Source organism: Onychostoma macrolepis, chromosome 03, assembly GCF_012432095.1.
Source record: "Onychostoma macrolepis isolate SWU-2019 chromosome 03, ASM1243209v1, whole genome shotgun sequence".
Lineage (NCBI taxonomy): Eukaryota > Metazoa > Chordata > Actinopteri > Cypriniformes > Cyprinidae > Onychostoma > Onychostoma macrolepis.
In genome coordinates this window covers 42,560,194-42,580,701 of record NC_081157.1, presented here as the reverse complement: position 1 = coordinate 42,580,701, position 20,508 = coordinate 42,560,194, and the positions used below count along the sequence as shown (strand labels likewise).

The 20,508-nt window shown below is 37.6% G+C and overlaps 1 protein-coding gene and 1 long non-coding RNA gene across 6 annotated transcripts in view; one reads left to right on the top strand and one right to left on the bottom strand.

The window, feature by feature from the left end:
* The window catches only part of arhgap27l (Rho GTPase activating protein 27, like), a 21,310-nt gene extending 7,554 nt beyond the window's left edge, over positions 1–13,756 (bottom strand). The window contains exons 1-8 of one of the 5 annotated variants that reach the window (XM_058768924.1): positions 12,912–13,756; positions 3,372–3,845; positions 3,021–3,233; positions 2,051–2,131; positions 1,762–1,872; positions 1,314–1,400; positions 865–927; positions 338–402 (exon numbers count right to left, since the gene is read on the bottom strand). In XM_058768924.1, the coding sequence (XP_058624907.1) occupies positions 338–402; positions 865–927; positions 1,314–1,400; positions 1,762–1,872; positions 2,051–2,131; positions 3,021–3,233; positions 3,372–3,845; positions 12,912–13,742 (1,925 nt within the window). In that variant the 5' untranslated portion in view covers positions 13,743–13,756. Of the gene's footprint in view, positions 1–337; positions 403–864; positions 928–1,313; positions 1,401–1,761; positions 1,873–2,050; positions 2,132–3,020; positions 3,234–3,371; positions 3,846–5,718; positions 6,268–9,279; positions 9,310–9,611; positions 9,764–12,911 lie in introns of those variants that run through there. The other 4 variants (XM_058768928.1, XM_058768927.1, XM_058768926.1 and 1 more) reach the window with 4 other exon arrangements.
* On the top strand, positions 6,349–20,508 carry LOC131536182 (uncharacterized). The gene is made up of 3 exons (XR_009269878.1): positions 6,349–8,780; positions 20,218–20,279; positions 20,374–20,508. It is a non-coding gene; the product is annotated as an uncharacterized LOC131536182 (long non-coding RNA).

The following is a 20,508-nucleotide window of genomic DNA, read 5'->3' as shown; positions in this document are numbered from 1 at the left end:
GAAAAGCTAATAATTATTTAAGTCATAAAAATGGAAAAGTTAAATAAAAACAAACAGGAAAAAAAATTCAATGTCATGAAATGACATTAAAAATTAAACATTAGATTTGTTTTCCTGCATGTTGAAGAACCTGCACATTATGAATATATTTACTTAAAATCTCAGGGGGTACTTCAAGTAAATGTTTTATATTAAATGGGTTTGGTTGACAAGAACGTTTGGGAATCCCTGCCGTAAAAACTACACAGATGACTAATTTACATGCTTTTTCTGTTAATACTTGAAGTATGACTGTACTGTTTAACCACAGATAAACGCTGTTAATTTAAGGCCCCACCTCAACCTTTTTCCATTCTCAGCCACTTTGGTCTTGTTGAGAATCCCAGCCTTCTCCAGTGATGACTGATGAATGCAAAAGACAAGGGGGTTGTTTGTTAGAGGGATCGGATTTATTACAAAAAAAAAAATTAATAAATAAAAAAATCAAATGAAGTACAAACAAAAAAGCTCTTTGTGAATGTTAAACATATACTATTTGTCCATTTCATAATGTCAAATAAATAAGAGCTAAATTTCAGAAAACCTTGTGTGATGTGAGTGCAAAAAAAAAAAAAAAAAGACTGTTTTAAAAGGTGTTAGTGCAGATCTGTTAGTAGCATGTTAAATGAACAATGACGGAACAGCATGCCACAAAACAACACTATCTACAGCTACTGATGAAAGACACATTTAAAATGTGCAAAGATATTTTCCAGCCACTGGACAACAAGCAGTGATGTTAGTTTTCATCTAATGCACCACGTGTTAGTTTTGGACCCCAATGCACACAACTTAACAGGCCCAATAAACAAGCTCAGGACGCACGTGATGAGAATGTGAATCTGTGCTGTGACTGGACAGGTTCCTCCGCCGCCTTAACTTTTTATCCTTGAGAAAGGGAACAAAATCTCGGGTTCTCACTAAATCTTGGACTTGGATTCATTTTTTGTAGATCAAATCACATTATATCGCATAATTTTGATAAACAAGTTTAATTTTTACATAAAAACACTGATAACTAAAGCACATTATAAAAACCTGATAATGACAGGAAATTGTTTACTTGAGACTTAAATGACCTTAAACAATGGCTTATAATTAGTTTTAGATCATGCATGCAAAAGCATTCAATTAGAGGAACCTGACATGAATGAGAGCAAAATTACAATAAAATAAGAATGAGACTGTTACACATGAATGAGTTTTGGTGAACTAAATGACATGAGTTAAAAGCTCCATTGAGGGCTGGAAAAAACAGAGGTCATGTTACACACGTAATGCTGTGATTCTGGTGAATTCCCTGAACTGGATGCATCACTGGCATTGTCAGAGGCGATCCGCCTGTGTGACGGGGAAAATTTCTGCAGGAGGAAAACGAGAGAAAGAGAAATAAATGAATATTAGCTGGTGGAAAATGGTGCAGTGGTGTGTCAGATCGGGTACCAGATGTTTCCTTCCTTCCTGTTGCGGTCATGTAAGCTGCAAAATTAGCTGAGAATTAAATCTCACATGAGAGAGAACAGTGAGAGGGAATCCCTCACACAATTTACTGAAACTGTGAAGAAACTTTTTGGTTTATGTCTAGTTGTCTCTGACCTCTATAAGGGTTCAGATAAAGGTTAATAATTTACAAAGGACAGGATTTTTAAAAAGTCAAACAACTGTGCATGTCTTAAATTATATGAGTGAACAGATCCAGGTTAAGAGCATCTTGAAACTCACCAGGTCTTCCTGAGATATGTTAAACTGGGATTGTCTCCAGTTGTTCACAACAGGTTGAGCATCTTGGTCTGTTCCATTTCCATTGATCGGCTGACCAGGCAGGACTGAAGCCTTTACACAGGGTCAATAAAGGTCTTATGAGTTTATACAGAGTTCAGGGTGAGATATGCATTTGGAAAGAATATACAAATATTTTTATTTGACAAAAAAAAAAACACAAAAAACCCCCCCACACAAATACAGAATGAAATACAGAAACTTAAATGTCCAAAGAAAATCATACACAGACCTCTGGAAGGGTCCAATGACATTTAGACCCATCTTTTGAGTAGTAATACATCTTCCCTTTGTCATCCTTAGACTGGATCCACTGCGATTAGGAGACAAAAATATTAGTTTATTAGTTTATATATTGGTTTATTTACTAAGCGACTTATTTTAAAGAAGATTTGGCCATGAAATTATTTTCATTAAAATAAAATTATATATTTGAGCATATGCAATGTGGAGATATAGACCTACTACAGAACTACCTGACAAATCTTTCACAAAGATCAACACATTCCTTGCCTCTAACATGACTTTTAGCTTCCAATAAAAACAAATTGCAACGCCAGCTCCATTTTCAACATATTTAAAACCATGCCCAATGATTGTCTATTAAAATTAGTGCAGACAAATAGAAAAATGTCAGCAGATTCTGTATGGAGCTGAACTGATTAATAAAGTAAACTAAATAAATAACTGATTAATTTCCTCAGTTTTTTTGCAATGCGTACAGTTAAGATATCATAAAGTCACCAACAGGGGGCACTAATACATACAAAACCAATGGCCATAAATCTGCTAAATCTCATTTCATATCTTAGAAATGAAATCAAAAACAGCTCTTACAAAAATAAATAATGTATTGCTTTAACAAAAAAAAAAAAAAATCATTCAGGATTCCACTTAGAAAAGTATTACTTATACATATATATATATATATATATATATTTGGCACATGTAAATAATGTCAAATTTTTTACTTGCATAATAAAGAAAAAAAAAAAATTAACAGAGAAAAGTAATACTGAATAAATAAAACATGGTTTTGGGCCCTAAACCAAGAGTCTCTTTAGTATTTTTTCCAAGTCTATGTAGTGTATGATCATTGTAGTACATTCATGAGTACTCCCAGCCTTATGTGCGTGTGTGTGTGTGTGTGTGTGTGTGTGTGTGTGTGTGCGTGTGTGTGCGTTGTGATGAACTCTCATTACCTGTTCATGTGTGAGTTCATTTGTGTAGACAGATTTTCCATCGGCCCCTACAGAGTGAGTCCAGCCCACAGGGACGTCTTTATGCATGTCCACGACAGCCCTAGGGATGACTGCGCGCTTGATTTGGAGCAATTGAAAATCTTTAGGGAGCTGAAGAGAAATATGGGAATCCGCACACTGATTTGTTGGATAGTCCTCCTCTGGAAGAGGCGGCTGCGGAAGAAAAAGTGAACAAAAAACAGAGACAGAAATCTTTACTGCCAGTTTGGATCAATTTATTGCATCCTTGCAAATAAAATGATTAAATTTCTTTAAAATAATCGTACTAATCATAATTTTATTTTATCTTACCGGCTCATTTGCCTCCTTGTCATGACTGAGTGCCTTATCTGTAGAGGACAGAGGTGGTGATGGCTCCGGGGCAAACCAAGAGGTTTTCTTCAAAGCGTGATTATAATAATAATGTCTCCCAGTGGTCTCATCCAAAAGCTGCTCCCAGTCAGAGCCCAGAGAGTGTGCTGAGGACGGGGTGGACACAGGTATGGGGGAGGTCACAGACTCCATACCTGCTCCTGCTGGGGGGCTACGTGGATCAGACCAACTGCTCTGTCCTGTGGTAGGGTGGTAGTAGTACTCCTTACCGCTGTCGTGGTCAGTATGGACCTGCCATCCGGCCGAGTTGGGCGGGGAGGCGGAGTCCGGAGCAGGACTGAGGGCGATGCCGGGCGACGAGCAAGTTGAAGTAGAGGAGTTTGAAGGGCGAGGAACGGTCTTCTTCAGGTCAGTAACATTGGCATACACTGCTGTGGTGGGGTCATTCTCCGTCTGATGAGAGAGAAGAAAGATCACGTTTTGGGTATAATGTCAGCTTTATAATCTGATGACCATCAAGGTCAAAACATTATAACAAAGTAAATTTAAGTACTTTAAGTATTTATCAAGTACTCTATATTATAGAGTTTGACTAGTTCAACCAAATGTACTTCGTAGCAAATACTGAAAGCATTGCATTTTACATTTCATTGGACTTGTGTCGTGTAGGTAAGTATTGAAAACCAAGAAAATATTAAGCTTTTATGGACACATACAATTAAACAGACCACATCACACAGAACATGGCAAAGTGAGGAGTGTATCTGTCTATGTCCCATGCAAGAACTTCCATTATTCATCTGAACAAAGGTCTATAGAAACCTGATGAAATCAAAGAGCTATGGGAAGAAAATCCTGCTGGAACCGCTCCCTCGATTCAGGAACAACACAAGGACGTTTTTTGTGGAATCAAATATCTCGCCAGCTTTCATCTTCAGGCCTTCGCTCTTTCTCCCGTTATAGAGTTCTTCAGTGGAACTAGAACAGACCTCTGCACTTAATTGGAAAGTTTGCCCAAAACATTAAAACCAATGAATCACCTCATGCTATTTAAACATTTTTAGACTTGTATAAGAATGCAGAGTTGTAAAGACTTAAGAGTACACTTGATAAAGTCACCATTTGTGTGAAAAAGCACAGCCTGGACATTCTGCTAGCTATCTCCTCTACTTACAAAAAAAGGCATAATTAGTGTTTCAACCATCATGAAGGTAAATTGGTGACATAATTTTCATTTGTGTTCGAGCTATCATTGAATGGTCGCAAAAATCTGGCACACTTGTGGAAGCTCATTGGAAACCACAATGTGAGGTCTGAAAACATCAACAACAGGCCATGAAAACCTGTTTTGTTCAGACCAAGTGAAAGTTTCTCTGGATACCATGTTCTTCCAAAATGAGGAAGCAGCCAGATAATGTGTTTTCCACAGCACACTCTCTGGGGAAGGGAAGCCAAGATCAAAACATAACAACGGGTAGAGGTTTCCGCTGCACGATGTACATTTGAGAGGAGCATGATACACACATAACGCTGGAGTGTGGACCACTGCCAGACTGTACCTGGAGTATCACAATAATCTAATATAAGCGTCAGCTAAAAAAGAACCCAAGTACATCAAAACAATATCAAATTAAGAAACTCTAATTGTTTACAATGCAGCAAACAGAACAACTTGATTTTACAAGTTTAAGTTTAAAAATATATAAATTAGGATAATGTGTATATTTCAAGTGCTGTAAATGAACAGCATTTTTAATCACATTTGAGCTTTTTGCAGTGTGACAAAGTACAAATAATCTATGTATTAATCTTTTAATTAGTATAAAGCAATACAATTGCATATTGAACAATTATACGAGAATTTGAAAATTTTTATTTTATTTATTATAGCAGGTCACATGCAGGACAAATGCAGAACAAGCTACGATAATCCATTATTTCCCAAAATATTCTCATAGTATTAAAATAAACATTATTCAGTGCATAGATTTGCATTAACTATAAAAAAAGGCCATATTGTAATCCAAAATCTCTTATACAAGATCTATAAACATGAATGAGCCATTAACAATTACAATTTATTGATGGATTCAGTTCAAGACTGCAAAACAAATGTAAACCATCTGACCCTGTGTCACTTCTTAACTAGCAGTGGAGTAGAAAACTGTTGGGTAAACAACAGGTTTTTTTAAGCAAACAATAGCAGGTCTGACAAGCACTGATGGAATCAGCGAGTCCACGATATCCTACCTGTGTACAGTATCTGTCACAGCATTCTCACAAGCCCCAGTCTCAGTCTCACAATGCTACCTTGTGTACCGCTTACCTTACGAAACCTCAGAAAGGTCTGCAGCCTTGGCATAAGCGTTTGGCAAGCCTTAAGGATCACCTCTTTTACTTCCATCCAAGCAGTCAGCAAAATAAAGCTACTATCATATAAAAAAAAAAAACAAGACCAGGAGGCCTATCAAAACTTAACTATCATGTTCTGACCACATGGTCCCACCTGAAAGGAGCGAGAGTTTCAAAACACCAGAAGATCTGGAAAGGCTTTTCTGCTGAACTACAGGCTAACAGTACAGTACCAGCTGATATACAGTAAGTATAGGGATTCGCAGAAATTGGAATTGACAAAAAACATCAGGCTTTAGGGGAGGGGCACATCAGATTATTTGACAGGAAAGCTAAAGGGGATCTCCTGAGGGTCCAACACGCACGAATGTGTGCACACACAAACACAGAAACCTCAACTGGGAACACAAACTAACTGCTGTGGGTGGAGGGACTCATGTTAAACTATCATTTCCTCTTGAGGTGGAGTAATGCTAATTAAAATAAACAAACATAATCATTGGCTCGGTAAACATCCTGCAATCTGTCAAAAAGGCTACATGGACAACAAACAAACAAGAATTTGAAGTAAAATCAAAGCCATGCTTAAAGTAATAACCTTTAGTGTATGCAAAGTCCCAATAACATTCCAATAAGGGAAGTAGTGCTTTCGTCTCTCCCCTTACTTCCTCTTTCCTGCTGAGCAAGCTATGTGCGAAGAACTGGGCGAGACGGGATTCTAGTGTAACCAAATCAAGCGGTAAGTTTTTTTCGATTAAAGGCCAAAGCTTTGTCATCCAAATAAAACCTCAAAAGCTCTTAGAAACTCACCTGATTTCACTTTAAAGGTGACCCTGTGTGATGATCTGTATTTCACAGAAATGCGTTCTAATGGATCAGACCTTCTTTTCCGGCATTGCAATTAGAATTGATAGGTTTAAAAACAATGACAACAGATACGATTTAGCTCAGCTCAAACTATTGTTATATATTTTAGGGATGTTTCTAAACCCCCAAATCAAGTTTTTAAACTCTGGCATCATGTAGCTCAGCTCAAACCTCAAATAGTTGAGGAGAGGTGTGCTATCCATGCAAACTATTTTTGGCCAATTAATGATAAAATGTCCCAAAACACCCCATAGACTTACTGTAAACTAAATGAGGGATCCGAGCCATATCTAGGATATTGTGGCTGGGTGTGTTGTACAGGCAAGCAATTTACTCTGGTATTTTTACTGAAAAAGCAGAACACTCTACCAGCTTTGGAGTCAAGGAAACTGCATCTGAGTTTCATGCCATTTTGTTTCAACTGACCAAAAAAAGTGTTGCGGGGTTCAAGAAGGTCCAACAAATTAACCAGTGTTCAGCGTTGAGTTCATGTTTTAGAGAAAAATCATTTCTAACACTTTGATTTTGAAATAACAAATCAAAACTCCTCATTCAAAAAATTTTCATTTAAACCCATGAACTAAAGTAAACTGCCAAAAATCAATGCACACTATGTTGTTTGGTCAATCATTTACGTCGCCCATAGTCTCAAAATAGTCTTATGATGTGACATTCCAGCGTATTTTGACCCCATTCTTGATCACTGAGTTTACAGACAGTTCTTCCTCATGCAACACAAACAAACAACAGAAACCAGGAAGACTTATACCAGTGTTCACAAACAAAGTACTTTAAACGATTTAAAAGATTTCCTCATTGCTGTTCACTTAGGTCTGATTAAAAGTAAATCTGAATAAATACATGTAAGTGTCTGATTAAAGAAACTTGTATCAAACCAGATCACACGACAACTATTAGTCACAAAATAAATCCCACTGATTCATTCAAAGGTTGATCGCAGGTCAAAATATTATCTAAAGTTTTGAGGATACCATGCTAAATTTAAGCACATATGCATACATCTCAGAGGTTTTGGCTTGGTCATGTTGTAAATGTAAATCACAAAAAAGTGCAAAGAAATTATTAGAAGGCCATAATAAGTAATAATTAAATGGTCTGCATTCAATTTAATCACTCAATGAAATCCTTACTCACACAGCTTATAGGTCTAAGCAATTCAGAAAGTAAGTGGCCTTATCTGTTCAAAACCGCTCCACTCCACTGAGAGGTCAAAACAGACTGTCTTGAATAATTTGATGTCCAATTTAATCACATAAATGACAGATTTACCTCAAAGGCAAAGCACAATAAATCTGCTCTGGAGTCTACAAAAGCTCTCCAGCTTTTCCGTTAGCACTTAAGATTTCTTTTAAATATCAATATATTTACAGGTTTAAATGATAAATTAAAACTCAATATTATTTTACACAAAACTATAAATCTCCACCTGGAATTTCAATTTCTAGTTTCAGTATTGTTTTAGTATTTATAATAAATAGTACTAACTGATTATGCTGTCTAATAAAAACATACAATACACACTGCATGGCAATCATTTAACAGCAATAATGAACCTTGACTTAATGGTAAAACAAGCTGTGGACATAAAGTCCACTTTATATTTATATCTGTAAATTTTTAATGTAAGAGTGAAAAAACAGCTCGTTTGCTAATCTCTTAGCCTGGTCAGGCTGGTTTGTTAGCCTGTTATAGCAATTTTGGGAGCTCAGATTATATAAGGTAGATCAGTAAAAACAGTTTACTAGTTTAAGCTCGGTTTTTAAAGCGGTGTTATACTTCACAGATGCAAGTAAACAAAGGTGCATGTAGGTATTAAGGCAACTTTGAAGCTGCTTAGAAACAATATATAACCTACTGTGAAAAGCGCAATACATATAAAACTGAATCAATTTATTCATAGTTTCCCATAAACACAGACTATTCGCGCAAGTCGTGGATTCTAGCAAAAGCTCTTATTATAATCATTAAAGCCTTCTAAAACCGCGCGACTCGGTTGAGTTCTGCTTTTATCGCGTCGAGAGCCAAAAAAAAACGTGTGTATTCGCAAGAAGACCTGTATTTGATTTCCGCTGGACGTCTCGGATGAATCTCACCTGTTCCTCCTCAGAAAAGAGTCGAGTACGCCACTCTGAAGCGGCGCTTGTGCAGGTAAACTAGGGAGCGGTGACTCACCTTGCTTTCTTTATTTTAACTCTTTCTTTCCCAAACGCACAGCGTTTTATGGTTCACAAGGATACATACGAAGAGTATTTGCGGTGTAAACCGAAAGTGGTGTATCCTTTGTAAATTTATTCCTGCACTTAGCTCTTAACCCGGCCATCTGTCCCGCTCAGGGACGAGGCAGAGGACACGACACGGTTGGTTGTGTATTCACACAGTGCCTATGTGTGGGTAGGGTGGGAGTTGTTCTGAACTTGTTTGGGTTTAAAGCACTGAAATGAGATTTGGAGGCCTTCAGGAAGCACTCCTCCTTTGTTTTGTAAACGTGCCAGTAGCTGAGACGCATTTTAACAGGATTGGACCAGCTGTCGTGTTCTCTCGGTTGTTGCCAGTAGACAAATAGAGGTACAATTACAATAGGTTATAGGCATAGTGACTCAGTAAAAGTCAGCTCTTAGTGATAGAAACATCGCTGTTCACTTAATACCAGAATTGAGCTCATGGTCACTCCCGTGCATTATAACCTCTGTGAACTACGTAGCCGCATAAAGTCATCTGTGGACCTTCAGATATATTTGAAGATTAGTAGAGTGCTGGTTTTGTGAGAAACATTTGTCTGCAACTGATGTAGACAGACTAACAATGGCTCTGTCTGAAACCTGATACAGGTGCACTGAGATCTCCACTCCCACTGCGCCTCTCCCCTTCATTTCCAAACACATTCCTAGCTTTTCCCAAACAAGCGTGGAACTGCACTGATTCTCGTTAGATCTGCAAAGGGTTACAGAGTTAGGAGCAATTAAGCATACTGACACTCACTGCGTTCATCCGTTTCTTGTGCTATTTAAACAAAAGAGCCCGGTCTCATGAAAATGAATAAATAGTACGCCAAATAAAAACAAAAACTCGTGGCATTGATACGCTAAAATTTACTTTGGCGTGCATATGATACTAGGGTGACCATACGTGCCATTTTTCCCGGACGTATCCTGGCCAGGATTTCTATATTGCCTAAAATATGTAGGATATGGACTCTCGAGGTACTTTGAATCAAAGCAATATAGAAATCCTGGCCAGGACGCGTTCGGGAAAAATGGCACGTATGGTCACCCTACATGATACGCATCTACTACCCCACAACCATAATCCTACCCATAGCATATACACGCCAAAGTCAGTTTTTGCGTATCGATACCAGGAGTTTTTGTTTTTATTTGGCGTACTATTTATAGGCCTACGCACTTTCATGAGATCGGGTTGACTAAAATGCTTTGAAATAAGACGGTGTTTAGAGAAACTGAGAACATGAGAATTAACTACTAGATTCTGGAATTCTCTTATGAAACTGAAATCAAAATGAACATTTTTATATTTAATCATTTTTCTATAGAAAGCTATTTCTGTAAAAAAAAAAATAATTTTTTTTAAAAGACTCTCTTTCACTCTCGCTCTCCATCTGCCTCTCCTCCCACAAAGTTTCAATGTTTCTGTGGCTTTATGACCATTTAAATTACCAATGTTGTAGAGAATGAGACAATTTGAAAATGACAATAAAAACCCCTCTCTCTCTCTTTCTTTCATACTCAGTCTTCATCTCCTTCTCCCCGGCTTTCTGACGAATTTCAAGCTTCAGGAACATTTACTGTTTTTGAAACCGAGAAGCTAAAACATCTGTGGCCTTGCAGCTGAAACACCAAGCCTGACTCAGATCCCAACAGTGTCCCAGGAGATTAACATGTTCCCCTTTGAAGTATACATGCAAAATGCCAAATAAAAGCCATTTTCTCTACCACCACAGATGTATTCTGAAACAAACAACACAATTATAAATGTAGTCTCGTATTATATTTCAGGGTTGAATTTGATTGAAAACATTGCCTACTAGAAGTGAGATGCATTTCTATTGTATTCTTTAAGAGACAGTTGACACAAAAGAAAACCTAACCCTGTTGAGGCATGCCCTGTAGGTTTTATTAATTGAACTCTATGGCACAGTGTGTCCAAACCTCTAAAATTTGTTCACACACACACAAGAAAAAGGGATGGGCGCCTTGATAACCTGTAAGCCACATGTAAGTGCATTACAAACATAGTGAATGCAAATAAAAATGGAAAATGGGTTTTTGTTTTCTTTGGATGCAGTTTGTCAGGGTAGTGGCTATCATGCTGTTATGTACACATGCTAAAACACATGCTTTACCGCACTATATCCTTCCCTTGCTGTAGGAAAAGCTGTAATATCCTGTTCTGATGTCACGTAGGAGGGCGTTATTGTTAAGAGGCTCTCCTTTATTTCGCATTGTTTTCAGTGCATTGTTTCCAGTGTCTCCAAAAACAGCTGAGTAGCTACTTCTTAAGTGGACAAAATGCCACTTTGATGGTGACCTGATCACATCAAGATTATGGCTGTCTGAAAATTCTGTTAGTGAGAGTAGACGATATGATAATGGGTGCAAGTTCGTTTAAAGTCTATCTCAGTTCTCTATGAAAAGTACTGCTTTGCTTTGATTTATCATGCCAACATCGCCTCCTAGTGGCCCACTTTGATAAAATGCCCAAACGTTTCCTTTGATACACACTTCCTGTTCTACTGCTTTCCCTCATACGGATTTATGCCTATACCAATCCTGCCACCCGGAGATAATATATGTGTCAAAAATACAAAAGTCATTATTTAATCCAATACAGAACTTCCTTTGTATAAAAGCAGACTGCAAATATTCTGTAGTATAATGATATTCCATTCTAGCTAAATTTCATACTTTTCTCTGTCCAAGACAGTAGACAAATTTTAACATTACTTTGTATGTGAAAGGCAATGATGTAACTGGGTTTAAATGATTTATCACATCTTTCAGCATCAGCGTTGGTTGTGTCTGTACAGAAATAGGTCAATATGGTTTAAGGAACCGTTGACAGCGTAATTTTGAAAGAGAAACCAATGCTACAAAGAGGATTTGAAAACAAGTATTCTTGTTTTCATCAGCAGACCAATCCTGTAAGGCTGTAATCTAAGGCATGCATGATCTTCAAAACTTCAATACTCTTTAACTTTAAGTCAAAGTTTGACTAGGGATCGTTCACCCAAAAATGAAAATTACTCCATGATTTACTCAACCTCAAGCCATCCTATGTGTATATGACTTTCTTCATTCAGACGAATACAATCAAAAAAAAAAAAAAAAAATTGTCCTGGCTCTTTCAAGCTTTATAATATCAGTGAATGGTGCTCCAGATTTTGAAGTCCAATAAAGTGCATCCATCCATCATAAAAAGCACTCCACACAGCACAGAGGCGTTAATAAAGGCCTCCTGAAGTGAATTGATGCATTTGTGAAAGAAAAATATGAAACTTTATAAACTGGAAATTGTAGTTTCTGCTAACTGTCATCCTCATGTACACAATAGAGTGGCGCCAGCAGATGACGGAGGTCGTAGGTGTCGTGTAAGCTCTGGTGAGAATATGCTAGTCTCGCGAGAACCAAGTTTTGTTCACAGCAAAGGAAAACTAGTCTCCTCTTGGCTTATATCGTAATCCTCCAACATTTTTCTTTACAAATCCTTATTTTGTACTTATAATTCATGACCGGTGTTTTGTTTGCTCTGTCCATTGCGTTTGCCTACGTCATCTGCTAGAACGCCACTCTCTAGTGAACGTACGTACAACAGTTAGTGGAAACTAGAGATTACGGTTTATAAAGTTTTAAATATGAATATTTTTTCTAACAAAACTGCATCGATACGCTTCAGAAGGCCTTTATTAACCTCCTGGAGCCATGTAGAGAACTTTTTATGATGTATTTATGCACTTTTGTTGGACTTCAAAATCTCAACCCCCATTCACTGCCATTATAAAGCTTGAAAGAGTCAGGACATTTTTTAATATAACTCCAATTGCATTCATCTGAAAGAAGAAATTCATATACACGTAGGATGGCTTGAGGGCGAGTAAATCATTGGGTAACGTTCATTTTAGGTGAGCTATCCCATTAAGAATTACACTTGTTGCAGTCAAATTTCAATTCATTTACATTCTGCTTCCCTAAATGTATTTGCGGCCTTAAATTTCTGGAAAGGAATAAGAATTTAAAAGGCATTCTCATATAGCTAAAACTGTACCTTTATTGTTGGGACTGAGCATGATGTGTTGGTTTGAGGGTTTGGCAATCCAGCAGGTGCTTTGTCTGTCAGTGTGGACAGGTCCAGATTCAGATCCGATATGGATTCATAAATATTCTCAGAGTCTGGTGATGGCAGTGGTTCTGAGCTAGAGCTTTCACTTTCTGGCTCTATTGGGGATTCCAGCTCGGGAGACTTCCTGTGAGGTTTGGTCTCGTTTAGGTTCTTGATGATGGGGAGCTCCACCGGTTTGACAGGGATGGGTTTATGGAGAGGGTCAGCTGGGCTGAAGCTAGGCACTCGAAACTTATCAGTTTCAGTGCGCGAGCCGAACAGCATATTGGTTGCTTGACTCATCCTCTTCTTCTGATGAGATGAGTCTGAGGAAGAGACCGTGCTCAGGGAGATGAGGGAGTCTGAAGGTCCACCATGTTTGTAAGAAGGGGGCTCGTGTAAATCCAAAGGAACTCCAAATGTAGACATGCGGTTTTCTGTCTTGTGGTAATTCCCTTTGGAGCGAAGTCTAATTGTTACCTCATCGGATTTGCGTGTCTCTGTGAGGTCAGGCACCACAGGCTTCACATTAGGGCCTGGAGGCTCTCTGAAGTCTAGAGGTGAAGGGATGTTGGGTGGAAGCTCCTTGACATATTTAGCAGGGATATAAAATGGCTTGGCTAGTTCATCTTTGCAAACATGCCACCAATGATTGTTTGTTTTGGCCAGGAGGATGTAGCGCTCGTTGGGTTTAATGTACACCATGTGACCATCCCGGCCCTCGTATTCATATTCAAACTCCACCAGTACCAGGCCCAGGCTGTGTAAGGACGTCATCTTACCCGTCTCACCTATTCACCCCTTGAGGGAATCAAGCTGGAATCAAGGCTCAGGAAAGGCCCTCCTGTGGGAAAACAAACGAGAGGATTATAAAAAGCAATTTGAGCAGAAGACACGGATTACTGTTTATTTGCTACCTCACATTTGAGTCATGAGCAAAGGGCACCTGCTGTGTAAATGCAAAAACAACAGCACTTTGGCTGACCTTTCTACAGGTCCAGCTGTTCAGACTTTGCCCATCAAGCCTAATTCTATCAAAATGAGATAATTTTGCTCCTTGTACAATGGAATATCTAAAGTTGTATGAACGGTCATACATAGTAGAAGCAAAGTACACTAGAAATTGCTAGTAAAATACAAAGAAACAGCAAGTCTGTTTTCTTTTTTTTTTGGTTTCTTTTTTTTTTTTTTACTTTTCACCATAGGACTGTCTCCAAAAATAAATAAATACAAATTTTGAAAAGGTCTGTTGCAAAACTGTATTGCCATGGTGAAGTCACTGCTAATTCTAATCAAGCACAGTATTTCATTGCATCGGTGTCACATTCCAAGAGCTCGGAGTCATTTTAAGCTAACAGTTGAGACCTCTAACCTACACCTTTTGTCAACAGCTGATGTTTAACCTTAGAGAATTAAGGCAGGCAACTGTGATATGGTGCACTGCGACCAATAACTGAGGTTAAATGCCCCAGTTCAGCATCTATATAATGTAAATGTGTCTAAATTATTATATTAATTGACAGTTTGTCTGTTTATAAAGTACTCAAAGTACTTAAAGAGATTCACCATTGACCTAACAGCGGTTTAATGTTTGCTCAGCGACCTCTATTACTTGGTAATCTTTTGTATGTGGTTTGACTACTGCCTGTAAAGGAAAGGAAGTTGACTATAAAACGAAAGACAGATAACAGCATAGTGTCAGTAATCAAAGTGCTATTTGGAATCAGCTGCTAGCAATATAGTAGAAATTCGGATCTGAGATATAGACACAGGATATTATGTCAGTGACATTTTAAAGAACATTGATTAATCTGATTGCCAAAGCACTGGAGATGTGACGCATTTTCTCAATTCTAATGTAAATATTACATTGCTGCACCTTTGGTTTTTATTATCTGATGACCACTATTTCACTCAATCTTTTTAAAAGTCTGGTTTTCATGGTGGCTGTTTTTAAAAGACTTCCTTCCTCTTGCATGCAAAGAGAGAGAGAAAGGAAGACATGCTGCATTGTCAGCAACAAAAATTAGCTTTACTGATTTGAGATGTGTGTTCCAGTTATATCTGTGGTCATATAAGTACAGTCATGGCCAAAAATATTGGCACCCTTGGTAAATATGATCAAAGAAGGCTTTGAAAATTAATCTGCATTGTTAATCCTTTTGGTCTTTTATTTTAAAAAAATCACAAAAATCTAACCTTTCATTGGATAATAAGAATTTAAAATGGGGGGAAATATCATTATGAAATTAATGTTTTTCTCTACACATTGGCCACAATTAACGGCACCCTTTTATTCAATACTTTTTGAAACCTCCATTTGCCAGTTCAACAGCTCTACATTTTCTCCTATAATGCCTGATGAGGTTAGAGAACACCTGACAAGAGACCAGAGATCATTCCTTCATCCAGAATCACTCCAGACCCTTTAGATTCCCAGCTCCATGTTGGTGCTTCTTCTCTTCAGTTCATCCCACTCATTTTCTACAGGGTTCAGGTCAGAAGACTGGAATGGCCAGCAGAAGTTTGGTTTTGTGCTCAGTGACCTATTTTTGTGTTGTTTTTGAGGTTTGTGTTTGGATTATTGTACGGTTGGAAGATCCAAACATGGCCCATTATAAGATTTCTAACAGAGTCAGTCACTTATTGATTTTTTTATCTGTTGGTATTTGATAGAATCCATGATGCCATGTGTCTAAACAAGATGTCTAGGACCTCCAGCAGAAATATAGGCCCACAACATCAAAAATACAGCAGTATATTTCATTGTAAACATGGGGTACTTTTTATCCCTGTGTTCACCAAACCCATCTTGAGTGTTTGCTGCTAAAAAGCTCGTTTTTTTAGTTTCATCTGACCATAGAAGCCAGTCCCAGTTGCAGTTCCAGTCGTGTCTGATAACTGAATATGCTGGAGTTTGTTTTTGGATGAGCGAGGTGAATTTTTCTTGAAACCCTCCCAAACAACATGTGGTGATGTAGGTGCTGCTTGACAATTTTTTTTTTTTAAGGTTTTCTGACCCGAGACTCAACTATTTTCTGCAGTTCTCCAGCTGTGGTCCTTGGAGAGTCTTTAGCCACTCAAACTCTCCTTCTCACCGTGCGTTAGGACGATATAGATACACGTCCTCTTCCAGGCAGTTTCATAACATTTTATGTTGATTGTAAATTCTTAATTATTGCCCTGATGGTGGAAATGGGAATTTTCACTGCTCTAGCTCTTTTCTTAAAGCCACTTCACTAATTTGTGAAGCTCAATTATCTTTTGCTGCACATCAGAAATATATTCTTTGGTTTTTCTCATTGTGATGGATGATTAAGGGAATTTGGGCTTTGTTTTCCCTCCTATTTATATTTCTGTGAAACAGGAAGCCATGGCTGGATAATTTCATGTTCATAATCAACCCTGCATTTCTCAAAACTGTGAATATGAATGGGAATATACTTCAGAGATATTTTACTCATAAGAATTTCTAGGGGTGCCAATAATTGTGTCCAACATGTATTTGAGAAAAACATTTTTCATAATGATATTTCCCCCCATTTTAAATTCTTATTACCCAATGAAAGGTTCGATTTTTGTGATTTTCTTAAATAAAAGATCAAAAGGATTAACAATGCAGATTAATTTTCACAGCCGCCTTTGATCATATTTACCAAGGGTGCCTATATTTTTGGCCATAACTGTACATGCTTGGTTGTATAAATAAATGTGAAACTTCAGAACTTGGTCAGGAGCTTCCTGTCATGCTAAGATGTCAAGTCCCTTAACCCCAATGTGCCATGTTCCTTTCAAACATCCAGTGTGTAGTAGCTGTTTGAAGCTGTGTCAAATCAAAGCAAGCTTGCTTTTTCAATCAAACAATTCTCCAAGGAACTTAAATGCAGTTCTTTTATGTCTAGTCATACACTGATTCCATGGAGATGCACATGCTCTGTGTGTGGCTCTTTCGACAGATAAGCAGCATTTCAGAAACTATTGGGGCAAAATAGACCTATATAAATGGTTTGTAAATAATTATTTTAATATTATACAAATCATGTATTAAATACATTGAGTATTTGCTTTTGTTTAATCACTTAACATAGATGTATGTAAGCTAACAGTAAAAGGGCGTCTCAAGAATTTCTTGTCAGACCTGACGTCTTTATCTTATGAGAGTGAGTAACAGATAGTTATATGAGACTAGGGATTTTAAAGTTTTTCTTTTTTTTTTTTTTAAGTTTAAAAAGCTTTGATGTTTGAGATGATACATTTGTATTTAGTTTATGTATTTCAACATTCAAATTCCAACTTCATATGGGACAGTTCAGTTCATATTCCAACTCATGAATTAAAAGGAAGCCAATTTTTCAAATTTACAATGTCAGTCCGAGAAACTCTCAAAAGTTAATTTGTGAGATATGTAAAGCAGTTTATGTGAGCAGTTTGCACCCTTGCAGCCTGAAATGTAATGTAAATTGAAACAATTCCATTTTACAAACTGATTTGTCATTTATGTGTCACAGAAAGATGAATTTAATAACTAGTTTAACTGATCCTGCATCACACCATTGGAAATTGGAAATCGATTGCTTTACAATGAAAAAATAAGGCAAAATCAAGTTTGGCTCTTAGCCATATGAAAGGAGAACAATCTTTGTAGTCTGTAATCGACTTTATCAGCCTCTTGCCAAAACAACATCAGCTGCTGTTTTTTTAACAAGTCAAGACAAGTCTCTTGAGTGTCAGATAAGATGAAGAAACACCACCCTTGCACATCTTACCAAGAGAGTTTGTAGACAAACACAGCAGTCCTTTCTTAAATAGGGAAGTAAACAGAAGACCAGACCACATTCTCGCTTAATAAACCAAGGGGTGGCAATGGATCGAAAGGAGGCCTTGCATTCTACCAAAGGGGAGGACATTGCATAATCCAAGAAGATTCCGATTATACATTTGATTCCGAGAATACATCTTCTCCATACTGATTTGCAGTTACTGTATATCAACTTAGATCTCAGACTGATTACTTAATGTATTTCACAAACAGTTAAACTTTGAAACAACTTTGGAGCCAGAACCTGTTTGACAACTTTCAAGCCAGGAGTTGAACAGCAGCGGAGCAAAAATGAGAGAAACATCAATGCGTGATTCATCATGTTGGAGGAGTTTAAAAAGAAATCACCTTGGAATCTGCTCAAACTGTATTCAGGGGGAGGGGGTGTCCTTCCAGTTGAAAATGGCTGTTAGCGTAGAACAATTGGAGGAGGCCGTTCCCATTTAGGCACTGTTTAAATACGGAAACTCCTTGTTTTTCTCTAGCCTGGCTTGCTTTGACCTTGCTGTGCTGTCTGGTTCTCTTACAGGATGTCCATGGCAGGGGAAAATGGGTCTTTATGTGATGTGTTCACTCACCCCAGCACCCGGTCATTTTTAGAATTAGATTTAGGGCTGTCCTAACACTTCATATTATCTCCTGTCACATATAGTCAGCCCAAGGTCTTCAGCATCCCTATTATGTTTTGAATAGTCTTTGTATTTCTTTCATAGCCTGTCAGGTATACGGAACAAAAAATACAAGAACAAAAAATTCTACGTTAAAAGCTGTTTTCCCTTCCTTTTCCTTGTTATTTTTTATTTTTATTTTTGAGCCAGAGACTGTATATGCAATGTTAAAAGAATTCTTGAACCATGTAGTTAACGATTTGAGTGATGTACAGACTAGCTGGAATACACTACATTTACATTTATATTTAATCATTTAGCAGACGCTTTTATCCAAAGCGATTTACAAATGAGGAGAACAATAGATGCAATCGAGAGAGCAACAGTATACAAATGCTGAGACAAGTCTCAGTTAGTCTAGCTCAGTACACATAGGTAGAGTTTTTCTATTTACATTTACATTTATGCATTTGGCAGACGCTTTTATCTAAAGCGACTTACATTGCATTCAAGTTACAGTTTTTACATTTTATCAGCTCTTGCTTTCCCTGGGAATCGAACCCATGATCTTGGCGTTGCTAGCGCCATGCTCTACTATTTGAGCTACAGGAAAGCCTATTCTATTTAGAATAGAATAGGATAGGATAGAATAGGTAAGTGCTAGAATTAATTGGTCAAGTGCTGGAGAAAAAGATGTGTCTGTAGACATTTTTAAAAAATGGCAGGCAGGTCGTTCCACCAGCTGGGAAAAGTCCAGGAAAAGGTCCGTTTTGTGCCTCTTTGGGATGGCACCATAAGGAAAGCTTCTGGAGGGCACATAAGTTTGAACTACACTGTAAAAATGTTTTTGAGTTTGCTCAACTTATTTTTGTGGGAGATTCTCAAATCTTTGTTGTATAAACTTAAAATGACAAGTTGAGAAAACTCAAAAATCTGCTGAAGCTGGTTGCCTTAAAATCTCAACTCAACTCAACTTTTTTTTTTTTTTTTTTTTACAGTGAAGCGAGTTTGGGTATATTGGTGCAGCGTACCTTTTGCCCTCATTTTCACCCGATTTACAGTTTGGATAAGTTGACACTAGTTGCAGAAAATCAGAGCCAGTCTACAGATTTGAGTTGACAGATTTCATAGAAAGTCATGTTGTGTATAATTGTCACATAATCTTTTTGGATCCTACTCTGATTCCATAGTTAGAAGAGTTTAAACATATGATACAGACAATTTTAGAACACGTTGTTTTCATTTGTCACGTGTCTCCTAGTAACATTGCGCACATTTCTGTGTGAGTTTGTTGTGATCGGAAGGACTTTAAAGTCTGGTAGTGTATGATTCTCAGTCGTTTAATGTATGATGGCAATGTTTAGATTTTAAAAGTATTTTAGTGTATTCTAGCCTTAACTTGTTTTTGTTGAAAATGATCAAATCTAATTTGTGCATGTGGGCATTCAAACATGCACCAGGTTTGATGTCAGTGATCTCCAACTTCATTGTCTGCATAAAACGTGATGGAAATCAATAAAATGAGATCGGAGGAGATATTCAGCAACAACTTTTCACTTTTTCAGTGATGCCATAGAAGAAGAAAAAATTCTTAGTGTGAAGAAAATTCAAATCATCTAAAGAACCTTTTGTGCATTGAAAAGGTTCCATGGATGTTAAAGGTTCTTCATGGAACTATTGATGTCAATAAGGAACCTTTATTTTTTGGTTGATTCATGTGTAGCTATCGTAAAATTTCAGAAGACTTGGAATGTAATGAATAATTCATATATTCAAATCTTTTTCAATCTGTTTGGGCCACTAATCTATCTGCTTTTGTCGTAAGGAAAAGAACAGCGTGGACATTCTACCTCACATCCCCTTTGGTGTCCCATTAAAGAAAAAATGGTTAGTAAATGACAGAATTTTCTAAAGTTAACCATTTGGCCAATCTCAGATGTGTACAGTTAAAATGTCCAAACAAAACCTGCTGTGCTTTCAGATTTTAACACGCAAAGCAATGGCCTCAGAAAGTCAGAAGGGTTATTCTGAGGTGTGCGCACACTGAGGACCTGAGGGAGAAATGAGATTCCCTTCGGAATGTGCAGTGTACTCGGATAGCTGTACCAGATCTGCG